We start from the raw sequence: 20,273 nt of genomic DNA on the forward strand, positions 1-20,273 counted from the left end.
GTGTGTGTGTGTGTGTGTGTGTGTGTGTGTGGTCACGTACTTTGATAAAGACCCACTAACAACCCCCCAAACCCCTTGCCCTAGACAGGCGTTTCTCGAATCACCAGCCTGGGTCCTAAAGACAATATCAACTCCTTATACACGACACCGAGAGCATCACTCTATACCCTACATACAATCATATACCATGTGGGGTATACTCCAAACCTTCTTATGAACCTTTACACATTATGTCCCTAAGGTAATATGGTTTTAATCCTTAGTATAAGGTACTTGTACCCAAAGATAAGGCCTGGTACTTCGTCTATTGTATAGCCTACGTGAACATGCTTCGTAACAGGCAAGCGTCAATACTCACTCCTTCCTTTCTGACATGAGAGCAACCCTCTGGGGCCCTTGGCCTGCACATGTCGCTCCCTTATATTGATACACTATACCAACTGCACCCTTACAGGCAGACCTGCTCCCTCCGTCAAGCGCCCTGCCTTTCACCTCTGCTATCACTAAAAATGCTGTAGTCTACGTGTTGTTAGACAAATAGAGAATCTAGAATCAAAACCCAGGATTCAGTGGGTCCTCCACGAGCGGTGGAGAAATGGTTTAAATCATTTTCCTCACATTTTGTGATGAAATGTTCATGCCCCCGCAGCTGCATCAACCGTGTGGCGTTTAAATCTTTCAAAATGTCCACAAAAAAAACTCACCGTCTCTTCAACCCTCAGATATTATGAGCAGAGCCACACTTTTAGGTTCCTCCCACACCAGTGCTTTCCTTTACTGCGACCCTAATTGTGTGTGTGTGTGTGTGTGTGTGTGTGTGTGTGTGTGTGTGTGTGTGTGTGTGTGTGTGTGTTTGCAAAAGGGAGGCAAGAGGCTGCGCGACGCGTTAGTACACCCGCCGCCTCCACAAGTTCGTCCCAAAAGTTTTTTTTTTTTGTAAACTTTTTAATAATTTCTTGTTACGTTCCAGGAATATCGCCCGCCCTCACCTATCTGTACATCAGCTGACAGAGACCTCTCTCTCTCTCTCTCTCTCTCTCTCTCTCTCTCTCTCTCTCTCTCTCTCTCTCTCTCTCCCACACACACACACACACACACACACACACTGATTTACAAAACGCCAGAATTTATTTATTCCCCTCTCCCCCCTTCGCCCCGTCTTTACGTAAATAATTTCCTTGTTTACTCTTTCATCAGAAGTTGAGAAATGGGGGGGAAATCTTATAAATCGAACCACTCGCGTCACTTTGGCATTCCCTCCCTCCCTCCCTCTTACATACTCAACCCCCCCCTAAACCCCAACCACCCACCACTCATCGCGTGCTGATTGGCTCCGGGCAGCCCCACAGGGGACGCGACCTTAGCCTGGAGGAGACACACGAAACATTTTTAGTCCATAAAACCCGCCAGTGAGGGCGCCGCCTGAGAAGGGCAAGGGGGGGACAAGGTCTCAGCAGTTGTGGGGATCTGGTTGTGACGGGAGGGAGCAGCGACCCTGTGAGTGCGCGCGCCTCCCATACCTCAGCGGACACGTCTGCCTACCTCTCTCTATAGTGTGTCACGACTCAGGCATTCATAAACCGTCTCTGAACAGTGCTGGAACTCGACGACGACGACAACAACAAAGTGCAATGGGCCTCTTAATGGAGTAAGTCATTTCACTGATGTAGGGAGTGTTGGATGAGACGTTACTGTGGGTTGGTGTGTGTGGAGCGCCCCTTCTTCTCCTGACGAAGGTCGTTCTCTACGTCTATCAACAGAGGGAAAACACAGGGAGAAATATCTCGTATAGGACGATGGTGTGCGACGGGACGACACACTGACAAGGTGAAGAGTGATACAAGTCACTTACAAGCGCATATGATGGCAGTATCACAGGTCACTGACAAGCTTACTGACAGGTCACTGACAAGTGTTTGTGGATCTGTCGGGGGCCCCATGTTCAGCGACCTCTAGTCCCTCACAGACTGTGACAGCTCGAGGTGTGACGCCCTCCCTCCACAGCGTTTTATGTGTGTATTATGTTACGATCCTTGGACGTGCATCATGATGCAATGGCTAAGGTGCGACAGTGATGGATTGCACATCTGATCTCATCTTTCTGAGCTCCTTCCAGATGATCAGCTGCTGAACGAAATACTGTGCATACCTTCTATTCACCTAAGTGCTTTTTAACTACCGTAGTTTAACATATCACTTAATACAATTAGAAAAAGTACATTGATTGATTACCCAGATATACAATTTATGTCACCAAATGGCTTGTGGAAAAATGCAGTCGCGGCGAAACCAATCAACACATCTAGAGAGGACGAGGACAAGCCAGAGCCAAGTGTTCCGGGAAACATAAACAGTTGACAGGCGGAGTCAACTGATTGTGGCAGGTGTACCGCCCGCCAACCCGCCCCACAACCCTATTGGTGCCAGGCAACGAGACGCCCTTATCAGGCAGGGACGCCTTGGTCCCCTGATCAAGAGCCCCCTGGCTCCCACACAAAGGACACAGAATCTCCCACACAAGGGTCACAAAGGCTCCCACACAAGGGCACCATGGTTCCCACACTAGGGTCACACAGGCTTCCACACAAGGAACATCGCTGCCTCCTACAACCCTGGCCATCAGTCTCCCTGCAACAAGACGAGGCAGGGAGGAATGACCCCTTCAGCAAGTGCGTGAACACCGTATGGTGAGGAGGAGGCCGTTGTGCGATCCCTTCCTCCACCACCATATCCCCGAGGACGCTGGATGGGTGGAGAGCTGCTCTCAACCTGGAACCGACCCAAACACACTAACCTTCGTTTAGAATGAAATCTAACGCACGCCTGAACCACTGCGATGTCTAAAGTGGTTACTCAGAAGGCACGGTCATCCAGGGGAGCTTGATGGCTTTGTGGCCAGTGGGACGAAGGTTGGGAAGAGGAGGGACGTCAGGTTCTACGAGTCTAAGGTCGCGCTCGTTGACAGGCACCCTGACTGATGTGGCAAACTAATTCCTGTGAAGACGTATGACAACCTGGCACACACACACACACACACACACACACACACACACACACACCTGAGTTGACAAAGTGTTCTGCGACGCGACACGCAATGACAGAGGAGCAGAGATGGAGCGTAAGCGATCCCTGGACCATCTGACGTACCCAGTACACCTGGTAGAGAGGTGCGTAATGAGGTAGTCAGGTAGAGAAATCTGCACTCGTCCCTATATACCCGGCCCCTTAATCAGTGAAGGGAGGGCCATATCCCGCCCTAATAGTCATCCCATGCGACGCCCCGGCATCCTCCCCACACACACACTCACCGAGGCAAAGCTCGCACCCAGGCCACGGCATGGGACGGACACACATACGTACACATGTGTACCACAACCACTCTTCTTGGCGACAGACAGACAGACAAAGAGAAATTCTTCAACTCGTTGCATAATGCGACCAATGACGACTTGGCAGACATTTTACCCCCTTCAAAATATAGACATTTTAGGAACTTGAAAAAAAAAATGATTTAGATCTTTATGGAGATAAAATAAGAGACGTCACCAAAGCATTACCAATAATTGTCATACATCATCATACGTGTCTCATCTCCGATCATCTTGAATATTCCCACTAATCAAGAAGCAGTCACAAGACTATGTCACCATCCTCCAACCCCCAGTCTATTTCTTGGGATCGACATTTCGCAATGGGTGATAGTTCTCCAGAGCCCCCTTGCCAGCAGGTGTGTGTGGGGGGCGCCCCCGTCAGTAGAGAACCATAAACTTCAGCAGCGCCAGTTAACCACAGACACATTCCTGACCTGGTCATCCTGCAGGGTCAGCTCAGACATCTACTGCTCCACATATGTGAGGTACAGACACCAGGCCACTGGTTCAACCGTCCTTTTCCTCATCTCACTCATCCACCGACCCCCTCTAGCGGTCAGCCAGGCGAGAGGTGCATTTAAAGACGCAGCAGAGGAGACGCCTCCCCAACCACCGCCACCATCGCACCCACACCTCCCGCCCGCCATAAAGTACCACTGTGTGTGTGTGTGTGTGAGTCACAGGTCCCCCCTGAAGACTCGCCCGACCTCTGAACGTGTGTTGTACGTATATATATATATGTGTCCTCCTCTGGCTGAGTGTGTGATGTGTTTCTACAGCAAACAAATAAATCCCGAACGATCTCGTGACAGATTTTGGTCAAGGATTAACCTCGCACTTCACAGTTTTCTCCCATTTCGTCAAATCACAAACACCATTACGAGCATAGAGAACGGGATGTTGAACCTCACACCCTACATGAGCCATAAACTGTCCCTTACTATCTACGTCTCGTCAAATAGCCAGACTGCAGTGACATAAACGAAATTATCAATTCCTTATTTACCTCAGACGCCTTTCAGTCACGCGGTATGTAAAATGTACGAGTTCAGATTTCTAGGACATGTTCAAACATAATTCATCACGGACATGTATCCAACTGACACCAGAACAGTTATATATTTTGGTGTCAAGATTGAGAGAGATGCCATCGCCTTTATACTCCAACACCGTCTCTGTCTCCGTCTACTTAGTGACACTTGTTCGAGGTTTGGTGGAGGATTGCTCAAATGGACTGCCTGCTCATACAGTTTACTCCAATCCCTTGGAATTACCTGCACGAAATTTGGTACAGTTCTTCATTACGGTTTCTCAATTCGCTTGAGGACATTTCTGGGTCTAGCAGACACTAGGATGACGCCCGCTTGCTGTGTCCTCTCTATTGGTGGTCAGGCGCTGTATCTTACCTCAGGGATGGAAGAGTGTAACACCAGTGAGAAATGAGGTGAAGAGTTAAGCTCACTTTAAGGGAAGACAGTGTAAGCGTACGGGGTGCAAAACTGTTTACTACATTGTCTGCAGACTTTTGAAATGCTATGGATTGTTTGACTGAGGAATTCGAAAAGACCTTGGGCAAACATCTGTTACATGTAACAGACCAGCCTGGTGGCTGCAGCCTCGAACAGCCTGATTGAGCAGAGGAACAACACGAAAGCTTCTTCAGAGACGGAGCTGTGGAGGGTAGAAGACCATCGGAACCAATATAAGATATTCGTAAGGTAAAGGTAGGTCACAGACCCAGCTGTGGGGGTAGAAGACCTCCCAAACCATCGTGAGGTACACGTAAGGTCCCAAACCCAGCTGAGGAAGAACACGACCTCCCAAACCATCGTAAGACATACGTAAGGGAAGGTAACGTTCTGGACACAGGTGTAGGAAGTAGACCTCCGAAACCATCGTAAGGTACACGTAAGGCAAGGTTAAGTCCCCAGACCCACCTGTGACGAGTAAAAGACCTCTCAAACCATCGTAAGGTAAGGTATTCTGTGTCTGCTAAAGCCTCGCTCACCTACAGCGGCTGACAGCCAGTGCGTCACGTAGAAGTGAGCACTTCCAAAAACGACCAGAAAAAAAAAATTACGGTATTTCAAGTTCACCTAATTTTCTTATGACATGTTCAGAGACGCAGTTGGACGTTGTACAGAGAGAGGTCTTCACCACATGCAGGGAGGCGGGTGTCCACCCTCGCGCACGGGTCTACCTCCTGAGGAGCCATAAACCACGTCTCCTAATGGGAGGGATGAAGGCTGGTTGGCCTTCAAGTGTGTGAGGAGGAGGTCGTAAGGAAAACCGGATCTTGGAGGCTGATGGAGAAGGTGGCCTCACAAATGGGAGGCTGAGTTGTTTGGAGGTTAACCCCCAATCAACAACATGACATCGTACTCGAAAGTTAAGTTATCGTACTCAAGGGATCAAGTTGTTGCACATGAAGGATAAAACGTGGTACTCGAGGGCTAATGCATCGCACTCAAAGGTTTCAGTCCTCGTACTCAAGAGATTAAGTCTTCGTACTCAGAGGATTAAGTCTTCGTCCTAAAAAGGGTTTTCATATTCCAAGGGTTACGCTTTCGTAGTCAAAGGATTAAGCCTTCATACTCAAAGGGTTCTAAGTCTACGTCCTTAAAGGATTAAGACTTCACGAAATTCAATCGCCGAGTCTAAAGGGTTACGAAGTGGGAAGGTGACCGAAGTAAATAAATCCCTAAACAAAGACACGTGCTGCTGCCAGGATCCCAAATAAGACAAAAGAGCATCTACCTGGTCGGCACCGGGGGATGGAGGAAGAAGGGAAGGGAAGGGTATATTACACACACACACACAGCTACGGACGGTAGTGTCAGTTCACTGTCCTTTTTCATCATCATTAATGTGTGTGTGAGAGAGAGAGAGAGAGAGAGAGAGAGAGAGAGAGAGAGAGAGAGAGAGAGAGAGAGAGAGAGAGAGAGAGAGAGAGAGAGAGAGAGAGAGTTGGACTCCATTCCTGCCATACCTGTGGTGTGAAGATTATGGTTCTTATGAAAACGCGCATTGGCACACGCACACACACACACACACACAAGTACATACCCACTCCCTCACACACACACGCACACACACACACACACCCACAACATGCAAAATTAAACTAGACCACGTAATTAGTATACCACGCCACTAACGCGAGCGATGGTGTTGCAACATTCAATTAAAAAAAAATGACAGCAGGGCGTTCACGTAAAATCTCGTTTTCTCTCTTAAAAAAAAAACTTGAAAATAAACTTGTACATAAAAAAAAAATTGAGGGAAGTAGATCACAAGTGGTTCTATGGTACTGATGCATAACGCAGCGTAGAAAAAAAAGTGTGATAGATAATCGTGATAGATTATAGAGCGGATGTGTTCTGGGGTGGTGAGAGGAGCTGGGGGAGTGAGGGGGAGAGCTGGTGGAGGGGCTTGGCCGGCCCTACTCACCCACCAATACAAGCCACACGCCCAATAAATAGACATTCCTAACGTCTCTTTTTTCTGTGTGTGTGTGTGCGTGTGTGTGTGTGTGTGTGTGTCTGTGTGTGTGTGTGTGTGTGTGTGTGTGTCCAGATTTTGTGAAACGCCATGAACGTGCGATGCTTACGTCTCCTGTTTTGCTCCCGATGTCTCCAAGCTTTAGGAAAGAAGCGATCGATGTTTTTTCCTGTCTATCGTCCCCAATCATCCCAGATATGTCATGACGCCATCCGTCCTGGGAGGGAGGGAGAGGACGGCGAGCGGTGCGTCCATACCGACGTAGCTACCCGCTCTGAGATGCGTCGGAGCGACTCAACCACTCACTCAGCAACACAAACAACTCTGCATATATATATATAGTTTTTTTTTTCCTCTTCGAGCGTTGGCGGGTTGGGGGGTGGCGCATGGGGCGCCGCCCGCCCGCCCGCCCGCCCTCCCTCACTCTCCCCCACCACACAACCCACTTCCTCACAGGACCCCCATCACGTTCGAGGCGCCGAGCAGACCTCGCTGGACCAGCAAGGAGGAGGGCAGTTGCTCCCATACCCTCACCCGACACACACATTCACACACAGACGTTCTCAACTTCTTCTTCAGGAAGGTCCTGGTTAATTCACAGACTAGCGTCGTGGTACACACGTGTGTGTGTGTGTCTCTGTACACCAGAGATTCATGTATCTTGTCGACCAATCGCCACAGTCGAGGTCGGGGATCACGCAAAAGCCTCCTTCCATCACCAACTTCTTGACGACCAAGGGCGCGTAGGTCGTCCCAAAGCCCTGAGCTGACTCCGTAGAGGACCGTTTCTCTTTCCTACGTCTTCGTCAGGCAACAACGGGAGGAGAACTTCAAGTTCTTCAACCCCACCCACCTGTAAGTAGGTGTTCGACCCACGACGTCCGCTGTTCCGTCTCGATCTCAATATGAGACTTCGATGTGTCGCTCTGGTTCTCTTACACCACAGAGAAGTGAAATGAGAGACTACTTTTCGTCTGTAATTATTATCTATATATATCGAAGACCAGTTCGACTGGCAGGAAGAAAAGTGTGTAAGAATAAAAATTAGGAACAATGTGTCGTTGTCTTAAGTGTCATGTGTGAACTGTGCCGCTGTACCGACTCCAGCCCCATGAATACTGCTGCAGTACCACCTGCTGCCCACACATCGTGCAGCTGTGTCACAAACCAAGGAATAATGCACGTGTAATCCCCACCCCCTGAAAGGTGCAGCTGTATCGCCCAGCCATTATCATTGCAGCTGTGGCCACACCCCCATGAACAGCGCGGCTGTACCCATGATTAATGCAGCTGTACTACCAACCCATGAAGAGTGCAGCTGGACCCACTGCCTCATGAACAGCACGGCTTTACAACCAAGGATCAGTGCAGGTGTAGCCTCAACCCATGGTAAGTGCAGCTGCACCCATCGCCCCATGAATAGTGCAGCTGCACCCAGAGCCCCATGAATGGCGCAGCTGTATCTCCACTTTGAAGGGTGTAACTACGAGCGTCGCCCCAGGAACAATGCGGGACCATAAGGAGTATTATGGGGACCCATTCTACCCATGCGTCACCCTCCATGTCTCACTTAGTTTCACTCGTTGTGCATATGGGCTATCATACCTCATGGGTCGTAACGTCGTGCTTAAGGGTTGCATCGTCGCGCTCAAGGATCGTACCGTCGTATTCAAGGGTCGCATCGTCGATCTCAAGGATCGTATGGTCGTATTCAAGGGTCGCATCGTCGCGCTCAAGAATCGTATGGTCGTATTCAAGGGTCGCATCGTCGCGCTCAAGGATCGTATGGTCGTATTCAAGGGTCCCATCGTCGCGCTCAAGGATCGTACCGTCGTATTCAAGGGTCGCATCGTCGCGCTCAAGGATCGTATGTTCGTATTCAAGGGTCGCATCGTCGCGCTCAAGGATCGTATGGTCGTATTCAAGGGTCGCATCGTCGCGCTCAAGGATCGTATGGTCGTATTCAAGGGTCGCATCGTCGCGCTCAAGGATCGTACCGTCGTATTCAAGGGTCGCATCGTCGATCTCAAGGATCGTATGGTCATATTCAAGGGTCGCATCGTCGCGCTCAAGGATCGTACCGTCGTATTCAAGGGTCGCATCGTCGCGCTCAAGGATCGTACCGTCGTATTCAAGGGTCGCATCGTCGATCTCAAGGATCGTATGGTCGTATTCAAGGGTCGCATCGTCGCGCTCAAGGATCGTACCGTCGTATTCAAGGGTCGCATCGTCGCGCTCAAGGATCGTATGGTCGTATTCAAGGGTCGCATCGTCGCGCTCAAGGATCGTACCGTCGTATTCAAGGGTCGCATCGTCGCGCTCAAGGATCGTACCGTCGTATTCAAGGGTCGCATCGTCGCGCTCAAGGATCGTATCGTCGTATTCAAGGGTCGCATCGTCGATCTCAAGGATCGTATGGTCGTATTCAAGGGTCGCATCGTCGATCTCAAGGATCGTATGGTCGTATTCAAGGGTCGCATCGTCGCGCTCAAGGATCGTATGGTCGACTTCAAGGGTCGCATCGTCGCGCTCAAGGATCGTACCGTCGTATTCAAGGGTCGCATCGTCGCGCTCAAGGATCGTATGGTCGTATTCAAGGGTCGCATCGTCGCGCTCAAGGATCGTACCGTCGTATTCAACGGTCGCATCGTCGTGCTCAAGGATCGTATGGTCGTATTCAAGGGTCGCATCGTCGCGCTCAAGGATCGTACCGTCGTATTCAAGGGTCGCATCGTCGCGCTCAAGGATCGTACCGTCGTATTCAAGGGTCGCATCGTCGCGCTCAAGGATCGTATGGTCGTATTCAAGGGTCGCATCGTCGCGCTCAAGGATCGTATGGTCGTATTCAAGGGTCGCATCGTCGCGCTCAAGGATCGTATGGTCGTATTCAAGGGTCGCATCGTCGCGCTCAAGGATCGTACCGTCGTATTCAAGGGTCGCATCGTCGCGCTCAAGGATCGTATGGTCGTATTCAAGGGTCGCACCGTCGCGCTCAAGGATCGTATGGTCGTATTCAAGGGTCGCATCGTCGCGCTCAAGGATCGTACCGTCGTATTCAAGGGTCGCATCGTCGCGCTCAAGGATCGTACCGTCGTATTCAAGGGTCGCATCGTCGCGCTCAAGGATCGTATGGTCGTATTCAAGGGTCCCATCGTCGCGCTCAAGGATCGTATGGTCGTATTCAAGGGTCGCATCGTCGCGCTCAAGGATCGTATGGTCGTATTCAAGGGTCGCATCGTCGCGCTCAAGGATCGTATGGTCGTATTCAAGGGTCGCACCGTCGCGCTCAAGGATCGTATGGTCGTATTCAAGGGTCGCATCGTCGCGCTCAAGGATCGTACCGTCGTATTCAAGGGTCGCATCGTCGCGCTCAAGGATCGTACCGTCGTATTCAAGGGTCGCATCGTCGCGCTCAAGGATCGTATGGTCGTATTCAAGGGTCGCATCGTCGCGCTCAAGGATCGTATGGTCGTATTCAAGGGTCGCATCGTCGCGCTCAAGGGTAGCATCATCGTGCTCGTGGGTCATAACCTCGTGCTCAAGGGTCGTAACGTCGTGCTCAAGGGTCGTACCGTCGTGCTTAAGGGTCGCACCGTCGTGCTCAAGGGTCATAACATCGTGCTCAAGGGTCGTACCATCGTGCTCAAGGGTCGTACCGTCGTGCTTAAGGGTCGCACCGTCGTGCTCAAGGGTCGCATCGTCGAGCTCGAGGGTCGTACCATCGTGCTCAAGGGTCGTGCCGTCGTGCTAAAGGGTCGCACGTAACGTCGGGCTCGAGGGTCGTACCATCGTGCTGAAGGGTCGCATCGCCGTGCTCAAGGGACGTGCCGTCGTGCATACACCAGCTGAATCACGTACATCACACCCACCTCGTCACAACAAACGCTCGCTAGTACTTATCAACTCCAGTGAAAACGGACGCGCGCAAAAGAGAGAGCGAAAAGATCGTCCTACACTCGGAAGGTGTAAATGTGAGAGACAGGTGAATGAGCAGTTGGCTTGGGATGATAACAGTGGACAATGACAGGTGTTAGTGAGACTCTGGTGGGAGCTACTTCGTGGAAAGCAAAACAGAGGTGTTATGGAGATCAGTCACACGTGTATGGTTCACAGGTGTGTAACCTGGAGGGGTGGTGGGCGACTGTGGGTGCTTGTACGCCTTTCGTATGCGAAGGACTGGAGGCATCCAGCCGCCCCTCACCAAACACACAACTGAGAGAGAGAGAGAGAGAGAGAGAGAGAGAGAGAGAGAGAGAGAGAGAGAGAGAGAGAGAGAGAGACTGACTGGCTGGCTGATGGCAGGGCGGGAGGGGAAAAAGGGAGATATATGACATACAAACCCGAGAGAGATTTGATAGAAACACAAGTACTCCTCAGTCCGTCTGGCGCAAGTGGCTATCGCATGCAAGACGCCGTGCGATCCACCCGAGCTACCAATATCGTACGTACAGAACACTTGTAGCTCTGGGGTCATGGTGTCGCAGTGGGGTTGTTAGGTTGTCGTAATGCCAAGGGTCGTGCCGTCGCGTTCTAGGATAACGAATGAGATTGGCTGGCTGCTGTAACACGGGCAGGGAGGGAGGGAGTTGCTGGCTGAGCCGACCAGTGCAGGAGCGTGATAGACTTACATGAAGAGGTGGGAAAAAATGTGAATCTATTCCTTGGTTTTGCTTTGAAGTAATCAACATAATTTAACTACCGAAGTATATAGCATTCCCCATCCCTCATAACATGATCAAAAACATCTCGAAAAAAATATAGATATATATAGCAAAATTTGTAATAGATAATCATTGTGTCATACAATGTCATGTGTATAGCAGATATGTGTAACAGTCATGATAAAGTGGAAAAATGGAAATGTAGAGATGGCGGGGTTAAAAATCTGAGGCGGTGGCAAAACACTGAAAGACCGCAGGAATTTTCTTTTTTTTTTAAACGCCATAAACATTTCAAAAAATCTGAACTCATAAAAAACGTCCGGGGGTAAATATCTAAAATATCAAAGAGTCAAGAAAAGAAGTGGAGCAAAACATAAGACCAATGGGTAGTAAACTGTCTTATATATCAGTCATATGCTCTTGGGGAGGGACAATAGTGTGTGTGTGTGTGTGTGTGTGTGTGTCAAGCTCACACGACAGAGAAAAAGCCTTTTGGGGGAGTCAGTACCGATTCACCCCAGCGACCACTGGTGGTTCCCTCTCTTCCTGTTTTGCTTCGCGCATACCTGTGTGTGTGTGTGTGTGTGTGTGTGTGGATGCACTAGCCAGGATCTGGAGTTGGCAGGTGGGGTTGGATGCCTGAGGGAGGGAAGAGAGATGCCTGGAGGAGGAGGAGGCCCGATGGAGGCGCTAGGGGAGTGGAGGACACTGGGCCTGGAGGACGGGAAGGTAGTGAGGCTGGGGATGAGGGACCTGGGGAGGAGGAAAACCCCTTATGATTCTTAAGGTCGTCTATGAATACCCCCCTCGTGAATCAGCGGATGGCGCTCTGGTCTCTCTCTCTCTCTCTCTCTCTCTCTCTCTCTCTCATCTTGAATAAAAATGGACAAGTAATATTTCTATAAATAATATTTCTCTCCTTGCGATCACCCTCAAACCTGACGGAGCCACAAGCGTCTGGCTCGGAGGTGACCCCCACTCACCTGACGAAGGTCTGGGACCCCTCCAGCTGAGGCCTTCGAGTTCAACGGGGCATCATCCCTAGGGACAACCCCTCCTCCTAAAGCTGGGTCGTTATATACACGAGTATCGTAAACGCGTCAAGTCTACGGCGACGACTTAGAAAGAGACATGGGTTGTTTTCTGTTTGATTTGGTGGCAGGGGAGGGGTTGGCAGGCGTGGGGTACTGGTGGCAGGGGGAGGGGTTGGCAGGCGCGGGAAACTGGTGGAGGGTGGTAGGGTGTGTAGGCATGGGAGGGAGTGGGACAGCCACACACCTTCCAACGGAACGACAACAAAAGCCACCCCCACCTACCTCACCACACTTGGCTTCATCCTTGACGTTAACTCCCACCTGGTGTGTGGGGTGTGTGAGTAGCATTTGGGATTACTATTTCTGGTTACTATGTGTGCCTTACGGGGAAAGTCTTACACCTGTGTGTGTGTGTGTGTGTGTGTGTGGCTTACTGAGTATGGGTCCTACCAGTGAGTGTACGGATGACAGAGAACATGAAATGCTCTCGCTACGAAGCACGAACCTCCAGCACGTTATAGGTTGACTTAAGCCGTGTTTCTCTCTTCCCCAGGACCATAGACACCATGGGCGTCGGGCCCTGCGGCGTGTGTAGCACTCTGGCCTCCCAGGCCTGTGCTGGCTGCGGCGTCGTCCACTACTGCGGCAAGGAACACCAGCGTCAGCACTGGCCCAAGCACCGAGCCGAGTGCCGACCCTACAAGGCGGTCTCCTCACCGCACGCCGGCAAGTAAGTCGTCCCCATTGCTACATCGTCAGGCTGTAGTGTCGCTGTGTGCGTTTCCGCAAGGGTGCTCCGAGTTCCTTAAGACTCAGCTGTGGAAGTTTTAAGTCCGCTCCTGTAGCATGCCTTAAAGAAGGTCTCAGTTTTAATGACTGGTGTTTGATAAGGTGGCAGTTTACGGCCATGGTCTCAGGAGCAAGGACCGAAGAAATATCTATAGAAGAGGGGGAAAAGAGAACCAATATCCCAGCGAAGGGAGAGTGAGGAGGTCCAGTTCTAAAGAGGTTAGATCCGATAACTCAGGTTGCTTCCGAATACATTTTGTCGAGTAAGTATGGAGAGTTAGGCAGCTATCCATATTCGAACTATGTCAGTCCTTTGTACATATCGATGCTGTTCACTTCTGCAGGTTCCTGGTGGCGTCGCGTAAGCTGCCAGCGGGTCAGATTCTGATGGAAGACGCGCCCCTTGTCGTGGGTCCTAAGGCCAACTCCTCGCTGGTGTGTCTCGGGTGTCACGCTGCCATCACTCAGAACGACTTCCACCCTTGTCCTGAGTGCTGGTGGCCGCTGTGCTCCAGCCAGTGTGCCTCCAGCCCCCTCCACCTTCCCGAATGTTCCATCCTGGCCCAAGACACCAAGCACATAGCCCCGCCCAAGGTTCTGGAAGAGACCCCGCGCTATGACATCATCCTCCTCCTTCGGTGTCTCCTGCTGCGGTCCCTCAACCCCTCAGGCTGGGAGACGCTCCTGGACATGGCACACCATTCGCAGGAACGTCAACAAAAGGAGGAGCTGCAGCAGCTCCTTTCCGTCCATTACCTGACCGAAATACTGAAAGTCGATTACGACGTAGACACTGTGCATCAGGTGAAAGGTGCCATCTCCACAAATGCTGTAGAAATACAGACCAACTCGAGGGTTCGAGCTCTGTACCCGACGGTGCGTCTGCTGAACAATGCCTGTGTGCCCAACGTGCACCTCTCCTACGGTAGCGGAGAGGTGATGCAGGTGCGGACGGCCGTACCCATCCAGGCTGGGGAGACCCTCTACATCTGCTACACGGGCACCATGTTACCCCTGTGGCAGCGCCGTGCATGGCTCACCACCGAGTACCACTTCACCTGCGACTGTGATCGCTGTGGAGACCCGACCGAAGTCGGGACCTATTTCTCCAATCCAAAATGCCCCGAGTGTACTGGGTTGTACCTCCAGCCGTCCACCTGGCTTGGAGAGACCGTCTGGGTGTGTCCAATCTGCAAGACGGAACAGTCGGACGAGGAAGTACAACAGGACGTCAAGGATTGGCTGGAGAGAATCAAGATGTCCGACGTCCTGGGATCATCTTCCTTCAGGCAGGTGAACCTGCTGCTTCAGCAAGCGGAAGACGAGTTCCACCCGCAGCACTACGTCTGGACGCAGATGGGGCAGACGGCGCTCTACCAGCTCCGTCACAACGACACTGAGAGGGGACTGCAGCTGCGGAGTAAAATCTGGCAGAGACTTTTGGTTTTGTATAGCACGTTCGAGCCTGGACTCACACGCAGACGAGGTGAGCCATCCACGGGAGCGGCGAGGGAACAGCCGACGCCGAGCCGTGGCTGTTACCCTCGTTGCTTTTCTGTTCCTCTCCCCTTCGGGCGTCCTCCCTGACGGGGTGACCCTACAGGGGACACAGTCCGGCAGGTCCACGACAGGGCTTAAGGTCAGTCAGTGTTGCTTTCATACAAATCCCAGAGTTTCCAGTCTAGTGGTAGAAGTGAGTGTCCTTCGGGCCTTCACCATCTGACGTGTGAAGGTCGCCGGACTGGAGAAGACGGAGTCCTGGTCATCAGGTAGTCTGCTCAGCCTATACACACTTGGCGCCTCTATAGTTCTAACACCTGAAGTAACCCACAGAGTCTCCTAGTCATGCACTAAATAACAACTGGCAGAAACTCATCCGCACACCTAGACCTTACCTCACATCTCGCCACGTACACCAGAACCCAGTCACATAAAGCAGATGACTGAGTTCAGTCTGATAGCTTCAGGTAACTCCCTCATTAATACACCTTTTGACACAGTATAATCCTTATGGTACTGGGTAGTCTGCAAAGGATCCAGTGCTCTGTTGCCGTTTCCATTCCTTTGCATACAGTCACTGGACGGACACACACACACACACAGCTACCCATACATCCACACACACAGCTACCCATACATCCACACACCCAGCTACCCATACGTCCCCACACCCAGCACTCCACACAAACGTACCACAGAACTAAATTGCTCATCTAAACCGTCACGCGATAAAAATGATACTAACACGAGTCCCTCTGAGCCCCTGAAGCTATAAGTTACTGTGCCATCCACCTAACGAAGGACACCAGGGCCAAGATCTTAGAGAGTACCAGCGAGTGATGAAGGGAAATCAATGTATATTACTTGTTCCTCTACTTGTTAAGAAGGCCCAGTGATTGGAACTACTCAACTCTCGCTAAAATCTTCTCTCCTCAACCTTCCTTCTCTCTGGCCTTGAGGGTCATCAGGAAAAGATGACCTCTTGTCATACCAGTGGCCTAGTTTGGCCTTCATATCTTGCCTCCATCACATCTTTCATCCGATTTCTTCCTCCCCACGCAATACATGCTCAAGTCCTCGCATTTTCGAGCTATTACTCCGGGTATTCCTTAGCGCAAGACCACTCATCATAGCTCTCCTGTGGCATAGAGATGGAATCGGTGGATGGCTTCATACGAGTCCCCAAGCCCAGGTCTTCAGTAAAGTTCAGTGTTGGGGTCACGTTTATCAGTGACTCTCAGTGCTACGCAGAAGACATAGAAGATGGGGGGGGCTTCACGTCATGAATCATGGGGCCATGATCATCTCTGAGGTCAACGAGTTTACAATAGGACTTAATTGTATCCATCACAAGGCCCTCTCTTGAGGAACGACCTTACCAATCCTTGACCAAAGACTGATGACGAAGTGCAGTGTTACAGAGCATAAATAGGTCCATATCTACTGAGGGAGATTATAATATCACGAATCATGAGATCATAGCATGGTCCTAAGATCTGCTACGAATAATCAATCATTTTACGTGAGCTTTTAGCATCTGATGCTATTAATGCCAAGGGCCATATCTGTTATGACTACGGCTGCTACCCTAAGAGTAACGGTGGCCACTGCTTACAACCTGAAGGTGGTGACATCGATACTGAGGACCACTTAAACCAAGGTAATTGATCTGAAATGAACGGTAGATTGAGGCAATCAACCTGTCAGAGGTGAGGGGTTTTCTTTGAGTACGTCTGAAGTACTAAATCACTAATTCAAAGACTACAGGAATAAGTGATCAGACAAAAAAAGAAATAGTTATAATGTCCGTCACTCTTGTACTAAGATTTGACTTTACCTAATCGTATTCCCACACTGTCGATTCCTGATGTGTCAACCTTACCTTAGTCATGGTCAAGTTTACGTAGGTACCCGAGGGCACAAGCCCATCACATCACACAGACCCATCCGCCACAGCGTCATGCATAGCAAAACCATCACCATCACATCACAAACCCATTCGCCACATGGCTGTGCAGACAAGGTATATATATAAGTACTTTTTTTTTTTACTTATAGTCAGTTGGCAAATGTCAGAACTAACGTAGCTCATTCTTGCCCCGGACGCAAGAAATGATAATAGACCACACCATTAAATGTTTCCAGTGGTGATAGATTAGCCAACTCTCCTCCTGTCCTTTCTTTCCCTCCCCCAGTGGATCATAAGACATTTTCACGTTATGAACAAAGCCCCAGTGAGCAATGTTTGTTTGTTGTCCAAGTTGTTAGTCTTGTTTCTCATAAACCCGCCCGGGACGTGCTTGAGGAACCATTCCCGGAGGAGAGATGTGCGTGTCCATCCAATAATCATGTATATCTGTGAGTTCTTCTTTTAGGTCATCAAGTTAAGACATCCTCAAGCACCACCAAGATCACATACAGCACCAGTATGCTCACCATTCTTGTCTCTTCTCTTCCTCACTCCACAACACAGGCATGACGCTACTCGAGACTGGGAAAATTATGCTGGAGGCGGCGAAGAAGGAGTACGAGGAAGGCGACCCGTTCCTGCCCGAGTTTACGCTACGCCTGCGACCAGTGATCCAGTACCTGGAGGAGGCGGAGGAGATCCTGAGCCTCGAGCCGAAGGGCTCCACGCTCCTGGGGATGGCGAAGAGGGCACAGGAGAAGAGAGTCGAAGTCCAGGAGTTCCTGGGGCGGCTTGGGTGTACCGAGCTACGTGCCGAGTGAACCAGAAACTTCGTCAGGGACGTCTAGAGTACCGGACCTCCGACGCAGCTGGAAGTTACCTGTGGAAAGCCTAGTCGTCCAGAACAGCCTCTTCGCTGTCGCTGTGGAGGATCTTACTGACCCCACAGCATCTCCCTCGCTGTCGCTGTGGACGACCTTACTGGCTCCACAGCATCTCCCTCGCTGTCGCTGTGGACGACCTTACTGACCCCACAGCAGCTCTCTTGCTGTCGCAGAGGACGACCTTACTGGCTCCACAGCAGCTCTCTCGCTGTCGCTGTGGACGACCTTACTGGCTCCACAGCAGCTCCCTCGCTGTCGCTCTGGACGACCTTACTGGCTCCACAGCAGCTCTCTCGCTGTCGCTCTGGACGACCTTACTGGCTCCACAGCAGCTCCCTCGCTGTCGCTGTGGACGACCTTACTGGCTCCACAGCAGCTCTCTCGCTGTCGCTCTGGACGACCTTACTGGCTCCACAGCAGCTCCCTCGCTGTCGCTGAGGACGACCTTACTGGCTCCACAGCAGCTCCCTCGCTGTCGCTGAGGGCGACCTTGCTGGCTCCACAGCAGCTCTCTCGCTGAGGTTGTGGAGGACCTTACTAACCCCAGAAGCAACTTCTCGGATGTGTGTCCAGGAAATGGTCCACAGCTGACGTTCATCAAGTTGCAGTACGATCGATGATCTCAGCTTTCATACTTATACTGACCCAACACTAATATAATAACAGTAAAAAAGTGATTATAGTGTAAGGAATCAAGCTTAACTATTTCTTTAAGCACGACGGTACGACCCTTAGGTACTGAAGGCCACAACACACCTAAAAGGCCGTGCAATTAAGCCCAAGGGTCGTGCAGTCATGCCCAAGGGTCGTGCAGTCATGCCCAAGGGTCGTGCAGTCATGCCCAAGGGTCGTGTAGTCATGCCCAAGGGTCGTACAATCATGCCCAAGGGTCGTACAATCATGCCCAAGGGTCGTGTAGTCATGCCCAAGGGTTGTGTAGTCATGCCCAAGGGTGGTGCAGTCATGCCCAAGGGTCGTGCAGTCATGCCCAAGGGTCGTGTAGTCATGCCCAAGGGTCGTGTAGTCATGCCCAAGGGTCGTGTAGTCATGCCCAAGGGTCGTGTAGTCATGCCCAAGGGTTGTGTAGTCATGCCCAAGGGTCGTGCAGTCATGCCCAAGGGTCGTGCAGTCATGCCCAAGGGTCGTGCAGTCATGCCCAAGGGTCGTGTAGTCATGCCCAAGGGTCGTGTAGTCATGCCCAAGGGTCGTGCAGTCATGCCCAAGGGTCGTGCAGTCATGCCCAAGGGTCGTGTAGTCATGCCCAAGGGTCGTGCAGTCATGCCCAAGGGTCGTGCAGTCATGCCCAAGGGTCGTGCAGTCATGCCCAAGGGTCGTGTAGTCATGCCCAAGGGTTGTGTAGTCATGCCCAAGGGTCGTGCAGTCATGCCCAAGGGTCGTGCAGTCATGCCCAAGGGTTGTGTAGTCATGCCCAAGGGTCGTGCAGTCATGCCCAACGGTCGTGCAGTCATGCCCAAGGGTCGTGTAGTCATGCCCAAGGGTCGTGTAGTCATGCCCAAGGGTCGTGTAGTCATGCCCAAGGGTCGTGTAGTCATGCCCAAGGGTCGTGCAGTCATGCCCAAGGGTCGTGTAGTCATGCCCAAGGGTCGTGTAGTCATGCCCAAGGGTCGTGCAGTCATGCCCAAGGGTCGTGCAGTCATGCCCAAGGGTCGTGTAGTCATGCCCAAGGGTCGTGTAGTCATGCCCAAGGGTCGTGTAGTCATGCCCAAGGGTCGTGTAGTCATGCCCAAGGGTCGTGCAGTCATGCCCAAGGGTCGTGTAGTCATGCCCAAGGGTCGTGTAGTCATGCCCAAGGGTCGTGTAGTCATGCCCAAGGGTCGTGCAGTCATGTCCAAGGGCCGTGCAGCCATGTTCAAAGGGGGGATATCCACAGGGGCCTTATTCTATTAGACAATTCATAGAGTGCTAACTTAAGAAAAAAAAAATTCAGAGGTAATGCACACCTATGTAATGTATATGTAGATGTATATACTTGTGTTATTTTGTACAGTAACCGGTACAGTTGGAAACAATAATAAAATCATGTTTTACAGTTTTTTTTTTTATGTACAATAAAAGTTTGAGAAAATCCAGTGCATCTCCGCCTAACCTGCGTTAATGTAACTGGACGAGTGTGGTCCCTAGATCCTGCCTACAGTGAGAGGGACGAGTCGGGGTCCCCAGGCTCTGCCTAATGAGAGCGGAGGACGGGTGAGGTTCCCTGGCTCTGCCCACTGCAAAAAGAACGAAGAGGGGTCCCCTGGCTCTGCCTACAGCAAGAGTTGACGAGTGAGGGGGTTCTCTTGGTCCTGCCCACTGCAAGAGGGGGAGGAGTGAAAACCCTAGGATGTGAAAAGAGCATGAGGGACGCCAAGGGTCTTAGCCACGATAGGTCTGTCGTCGTGCTGGGCGAAGGTGTGAAGGGATGAAGGAGTGCAGGTTCAAGGAGGTGGGTGAGGAAGAAGCAGAATGACAGGTGAGGGAGGAGGAGGAGGAAGAAGAAGGTGGCGGTGTCGAGGAGACACATTACGGGTATAGCGAGAGTGAAGCGCTACAGATACACGAACTTCATGGCCCAGTAAGACAAACAACTCAGTAGACGCTCTTATAATCATCTGTCAAGATGT

At 51.2% G+C, this 20,273-nt stretch overlaps 2 protein-coding genes across 3 annotated transcripts in view; one reads left to right on the forward strand and one right to left on the reverse strand.

Annotated features, from left to right (window-relative positions):
* Positions 1-20,273, reverse strand: part of LOC139765687 (organic solute transporter subunit alpha-like) — a 94,181-nt gene that overhangs the window by 27,141 nt on the left and 46,767 nt on the right. The gene's annotated exons all lie outside the window — the stretch shown is intronic.
* LOC139765683 (SET domain-containing protein SmydA-8-like) lies at positions 1,415-18,814 on the forward strand. Of its 2 annotated transcripts, none has more exons than XM_071693432.1 (4): positions 1,415-1,648; positions 13,121-13,297; positions 13,701-14,842; positions 17,330-18,536. In XM_071693432.1, exons 1-4 carry the CDS (start codon positions 1,632-1,634, stop codon positions 17,584-17,586), a joined length of 1,593 nt encoding a protein of 530 aa, XP_071549533.1. In that variant the 5' UTR covers positions 1,415-1,631; the 3' UTR covers positions 17,587-18,536. The 2 variants fall into 2 exon arrangements, with proteins under 2 accessions (XP_071549533.1, XP_071549532.1); XM_071693431.1 differs by lacking the exon at positions 1,415-1,648 and adding an exon at positions 7,334-7,727 and having other exon boundaries at positions 17,330-18,814.

Source organism: Panulirus ornatus, chromosome 55 (assembly GCF_036320965.1).
Source record: "Panulirus ornatus isolate Po-2019 chromosome 55, ASM3632096v1, whole genome shotgun sequence".
NCBI classification, from domain to species: Eukaryota; Metazoa; Arthropoda; class Malacostraca; order Decapoda; family Palinuridae; genus Panulirus; species Panulirus ornatus.

Excerpts from the sequence above, each read along its gene's own strand:
- LOC139765683 (XM_071693432.1), top strand. Across the intron at positions 13,298-13,700 it reads TCCTCACCGCACGCCGGCAA|GTTCCTGGTGGCGTCGCGTA; the intron begins GTAAGTCGTCCC and ends TCACTTCTGCAG. Across the intron at positions 14,843-17,329 it reads TGGACTCACACGCAGACGAG|GCATGACGCTACTCGAGACT; the intron begins GTGAGCCATCCA and ends TCCACAACACAG.